This window comes from Nelumbo lutea, chromosome 2 (assembly GCF_056320005.1).
Source record: "Nelumbo lutea isolate HS-2025 chromosome 2, American lotus-T2T, whole genome shotgun sequence".
In the NCBI taxonomy this organism is placed as follows: domain Eukaryota; kingdom Viridiplantae; phylum Streptophyta; class Magnoliopsida; order Proteales; family Nelumbonaceae; genus Nelumbo; species Nelumbo lutea.
In genome coordinates, this window is record NC_142685.1 from 21,637,081 (window position 1) to 21,643,209 (window position 6,129).

Sequence of the window (6,129 nt, forward strand, 5' to 3'; positions counted from 1 at the left end):
AATGTCTACTAATCTACATGCTTGCAAAGAAAATGGTTCGACCAAAACAGACCTGGACGGACCCAACTAGGGAGAACCCGGTGGATTATGCCTTGTTTGGAGGCTTCTCTTAAAATGATGATCCTATTTCAGTTTCCTCTGTGACATGTCTGCCCGTGAACTTTGACAATAGGGAATGACAACGCTGAGGGAATTTCTGGGATGAGAAACAGTTTTTCTTTGTTGTAATGAAATTACTTGATCTCAATAGTTAATACCCAACAACATGCTGGACTCTGGACAGGACCTTCTTCATTCAATATCTCCAAACTAATGCGACAAGTAAACTTTCTTTTGAATCTCAGATTTCCAAAGTAAAAAATGAATGAGCAGAGACAGGCCCAATTAGCAAACAGTAAACAAACCATTTACATACGTAGAATGAGAGAAGGCAAACAATCAAAATATAGATACAGAACAAAAACCACATATCTACGTAGCCTGCAGGATCTGTCTCTAGGGTTGATACCTTCTGCCTACAAGTCTTTCTTCTTTTTTTTTTCCAGTCCATGAAAGACATCAAACCTCAAGATACATAGAAAATATAGGATTAGGAAACACAGTAACCAACTTTAAAACCCTCTTAAGGCTTTTCAGGTATTCAATCTAAAATAACACTTCCAATCGCCTTCGGCTTCACTTGTTGCAACATCAATCTGCCGGCAGTGGTTACAGCAGTGTTGCTAGTTCCGATTCTTGCACTTCTCCATGGCCCTTGGAGCTGCATCCAAGAAAACCAAAGTTGTAATGTGCATGCAGGAGTACATAAATGTAATGACAAGTTTACGATAGAAACAAATATCACTTAGTTAAGGGCTTGATGAAGAAAAAAGAAGCCGAAAAGAGGTGACCAGACAACAGACTCTCGGCAATCAACCAGACAACCAGCAAACTGGCGTCTGATTGAATTCCTGATTATAGTATTCATTCACTTTGCTTGGGCTGGTTATAATCATGTATTTTTCCTACCTACATACTATCACGAGGAAAATACATGGCCATCCAATTAGCAAAAGCACAATGATGCCTCCTAAAGACAATGGGCATCATTTTAATGGTAAGTGTTGGTTGGCCACAAAATTGCAAATGAATTGCAAATGGGTACAGGAAACATCACATCAGTTCACGTCCGCTTGGAAGAAGGAACCTTTGCGCATGTTAAAGTTCAAGGGCAATCAAGGCAGTCCTTTTCTTTTCACCTTTCTCTTTTTCCCTTTCTTTTTACTTTTCATCTCAGTTTGAATTAGGTGTTGGGTGTAACTGATTTTTGGCCCAGCTCCAAAATTGATTTTTAGGGTGAAGGCATTTTGGATGTAGGAGGATTTGAGTAACTGATGAGTAGAAAGAATATGAAGGAAAGTTCCAGATATCTGTAAGTACCTAGGCCAATTGCCTCTGAACCTTTCATAATCCTCAGCCTCCGGCAAGAGTCAGTAAACATCCTGCAGTAAAAATAACAAAAGAAAATTAATGGATGTAACTGAGCTTTCAATGTAAATAAAAGAGACAATAACATCACAAACAGAATAGGGAAAAGAGGCCAAATAATAATAGCTATTGATCTGGTTGCTCACCAAATGATCAAACACAACAAGAGACTGTTTTTAGAAATAAAAATAGCCACATAAAATTTCATATTGTAATTAATTAAAGACCATGAAATAGTAACATTGAATACAAGTGATAGTAAGATTCAGATCAAGGTGACTATGCATGTCACAGAAATTATTAGATTACCAAGCCAAGGTGCAGTTGAGATGATCTTAGATAACCATAAAGAACACTGACATTTATTTCTTCCTTTTTTTAATAGGCACTTTTCTTCCTTTTCATTAATCTTCTTTTTCATTTTTACACCTTTTCTTTCTTTTTCCTTCAAATCATACAAGTTAATCCCAGGTTGCAAGATTCTCAACAAGTTTATTAGTAACATTTCTTTCCTAAATCATGACAGAGTTAATAATTTTGTTTCTTTTTTATGTTATAGATCGCTTCATGCATTTCCATTAAATAATTGCATCAAATAAAACCAGCCTCTTTTGAAGAATTCTACCCAACAAATAGTACAAATATTCAGATGGAGTGGTTTGGGTATGGGACAATTTGATCCGTCTTACTATTAGTATTAGAAATGTATAGCAAGATGGGTTTTGTACTTACTCCCAAGGAACATCACCAACAAGCATCCAATCACCATCCTTGTCCTCATAAGTTAGCACATATTCAGAACCATGGAGAAGATCCATCAATCGACTCTCACTCAGCCCATCACGACCTGGGACTCCATGAGAACCACACTGCCCTGAAAAAGTAATTGAAAAACATAATTACATAAATGAACACCCTTTTCGAATTATATGAGAAAGAAAGGCAGGCATCAATGCATCATAACTTGGAAGAGGTATTAATCTTTGCATGATCTTCAATTTCACGAAGATTGGGATTATAATCAGAGGATATAAGACAAAAATTTACAGAGTAACATGCATCTCCACATGATCAACTTCACAAACATTGTGATTACAATCAGAGGATTAAGACAAAGGCTTGCAGAAGGGATCCGTCTCTTCTGCATTAAAGGTATATTTTCCTCTGTTCTAAAGTTAAATTGCGTTCACAGAATTTCATTGGAAAGCCAAGCATCTGCATAATTTTTGCCTCAAGAAAAAACATTTTTCAGGTCTAGGCAATAAATGTGGAGAGGGTGAATTACCAATGGTAAAGCAGCTGAACATCTTCTCAAGCGCTGCTGAAAGTTCTTTATAGCTGCCATAGGTTTTGAGATCGACCTTCCTCAGGTATGGAGCACCATCCATGCTAACCTTAACATAGAGACATGCAGATCCCGACTTCCCTTCATCATCATCATTGTTCTTTGCTGGGTTTACAGCCATGGTATTTTTCCGGAAAGATCGAATTGGTGGCCATCCTACAACCTGAGCTCTATTCAAAGAAAAACAAAACAAATTTAATTATCCGTTCTTCTCTGCAAGATAACCAATATCAACTCTCCGTTTCGCTTACAAATTTGCTCAAACAGAAACAGGAAATAAGAGATCTTTCTAGTTCATAAAACCAGGCTAGGAAGATAGAGGCATGAACGATCAAAATATTGCAAAATTTTAGATATTTCATGCAACCACTCTCCCATAAAGAATAATACAGGCAAACCATTGTCAGTCCAGACGATTTGGCGAATTAGATCAAATCAAAACGTGAAAAAATAAAAACAAAGACATAATCTGTAAAGTGGAGTATATAGAAAAGACGATAATTAGGCACGCAAGATGTATAATAAACGCATCGAGCAATGTATTGCTGTTAACAAAGAGATTGAAAGCCCACAAAAATCAGCAGTAAGGAAGGAAACAGAGACAGAGAACCACAATAGGATAAATTAGAAAGAGAAGAAATGAGCAACTTCGTATTCTTATATGAGGTTGCGATATCAAAAACTTAGCAGATAGCCGAAAGAAAATGAACAAGAACATCAGTTTCTCCCCCCTTCCACAGTGTAAGAGTTCATGGAAATAAAAAGGAGGAGAGAGAGAGAGAGATACTTAGCAGCAGGAGCGACATGGTCATTTGCAGCAGGCATCTGGGGTTTCTTGTCCTGCACCGGTTTGGGCGAAGGTGGAACAACATCTTTCAGCGCAGGAGCAGCCGAACCAGGCTGCTGGTTAGCGTTCTCCAAAACGCCAAGAGACTTGACACCATTTACACCTCTCGGGGAGAACAAGACGGCTCCCTTCCCCATGTCAACCTCAGATCCACCATTCCCAGAGAAAACCCATTTCCCAGAAACATCAATAGCATCAGAGAAACCCCTCTTAGCCCCAGAAACAAAATTCTTGAGCACGCCAAGTGAGTAGCCGTTCTTATCCTCCACTGTCCTCCCCAGAAGGGAAACTCCGACCCCAGCTCCAGACTTCCTCTCAGGAGATTCAGAACCAGGCAAGCCAAGCCTCAGTTCAGTCTCCTTGAGGTTAAGAGCATTGCTCTTCTCCTCCTCAGTGGAAACAGTAGAGGAGGCAGAAGAAATTTTCTCAGAGCTTTCCATTGAAGAAACCTCTGACAAGCCTATGTAATCATGTTCTAAGGGCCTAGACATTAAAGTTGAACAGCAAAGGCAACCCAGAAAAACCAGAAAGCATGAAAAGGGTATGAGCAAGAAGAAGAGTAGAGAGAAAGAGAAGCTTATTTGAAACCAGAGACGAGCGGAGAGAGCTCTGAGAGACCTTTAAATGAACTGGGTTTTGTTTAATGTATACAAGAGAAGCTTCGTTGGCCCTTCTGTAGCTTTTTTATTTTCTAATATTTTCGCTCTACAGCAACAGAGGCGGGGAAAAAAAGAAAATAATTATAACAGCAACAGAGCAACAGAAATGAGAACCGGAACAGTTTCGGTTTTTTCTGATTTTTTATACTTATTTTTTGGGGTTTGTTTTTCACCTTTTTCGGGCAACCCCACCGACAGGTTGCTGAAACTTTCCGGCAATCCTTCCAGTTCCAGATAATGTTTATTTTTAGTTTTTATTGAAAACAGGGAAATTAACATGCGCAATGGATGCTAATGTACGCGTGGGAAGCAGCGCATTATAGTGAAACATGAGAGAGAGAGTAGCACTGTAGCAGTAGTAGCTTTATTGGGGAGAGCCGAAACGAATCGCACGGAATCGGAGATGGAGAAAGGAGAGAGAAAAGGCAGGAGGGGAAAATTTGCAGAAAGGGATGGAACGACTGTTGTCTCCTCCCACTCTTTTTCGGAATTTCAACTCGACAAAATTGCAGATCTGCGATTATGGTTCTTGGAGATTTGCCTGATCTCTTGTTGAGATTCGCAGTTCGTCTAAAGAAAAAGAAAAAATAAAGGAAATGAATAACAGATGAACAAATCAGATTAATTGAAACCCTTAAAACAATAATCCTAACGGGGAATGAATTCGAAACCCTAGAAAATGAAGGAATTTGCTGCTTGCTGGAAAGCTGGCACCACTAGAACGTAGTAACACTCAGAAAAGAAAAAAACGGCAGTTGAAAGGCAGAATGTTGTCTGTTTACACCCGACTCTCTTCTGACCAGAAGAAAACCAGTCGTTAATCGTAATCCTCAAAATCAGACAAGTTCTTACCAGAATTAAGGAGTTGCTTAGTTCCATTGCCAAACGCACATGAATAAAACCCAAAAATTCATGCTTAATATGAAAATAATCCATAGAAATTAAGCTGAAGAGCTCTGAAAGTTGCAGATTGGATTAAAGATTCCAGATTAAACCAGAAAAAGAATTAAAACAATTAATTTTTCAAGTGCAATTAAAGAATTGAAAAGCAGATGCTAAAACTCGGAAGAATATTCACCGAATTATCATCTGAAATTGTACTTTTTTTCTAATATTTTTAGTTTGAGTCTATGTAATTGAGTGATTTAGATTGAGGTAAAAGTAAAACCGTAAAAGGGTAAAAATTAATGAGTCCAGATCCGTTTTTACCTTTTTACTTTTAACCATGCCTCTCTGTTACCGTATCGTGAGAACTGAAGTGAAATAAGTCAGAGTCAAATGATCGGACGGCCCAAGATGGGCCCAGGAAACTCTGTTGGGTGGAGATTTAGCAACGTCAGGCATTGTGGTGGTTAGGGAACATTAACGGTGTTGTGTCTTTTGGCTACCGGCTATTATCCTTGGTTCTTTGAATCTCCCGGTTATACCGGTAAAATGCCGGTAACTAGAACCAAAAAGAGTTTTTTCATTACAAACCACCACACTTTCTTCTAAATTTGGCGTTTGGGGCTGGTTGGTCACGGAGCAACAGTACCGGGCCCTCCATAGTCCGAAGTCCGTATCCAGTGGGTCATGATTATACGAACTGGGAAGTAGGTACCGGAGAAAAACACAAACCAGACGCATCAAGACTAGGCCTCCAAATTGGGCTGGGTTAGCCCGAACCCATCCCGAAAAACTAGGGTTGGGTTGAAGTTCAGCCGTTAGGGTTAGGGTTGAAAAGTATGAATTCAAAATAGCTTTGAATTATGCAGGAAAAATGGGTTGAGGGCCTTGAGGCCTCGGCCATTTATGAATATATACATATGAAA

At 39.1% G+C, this 6,129-nt stretch overlaps 1 protein-coding gene across 1 annotated transcript; it reads right to left on the reverse strand.

Annotated features, from left to right (window-relative positions):
• Positions 1–384: 384 nt before the first annotated feature.
• Positions 385–5,435, reverse strand: LOC148869100 (auxin-responsive protein IAA27-like). Its single transcript, XM_088970458.1, has 5 exons — positions 3,600–5,435; positions 2,753–2,982; positions 2,200–2,341; positions 1,420–1,481; positions 385–760 (listed from the first exon to the last, which is right to left on the reverse strand). Exons 1-5 carry the CDS (start codon positions 4,148–4,150, stop codon positions 723–725), a joined length of 1,023 nt encoding a protein of 340 aa, XP_088826584.1. The 5' UTR covers positions 4,151–5,435; the 3' UTR covers positions 385–722.
• Between the last annotated feature and the right edge of the window lie 694 nt (positions 5,436–6,129).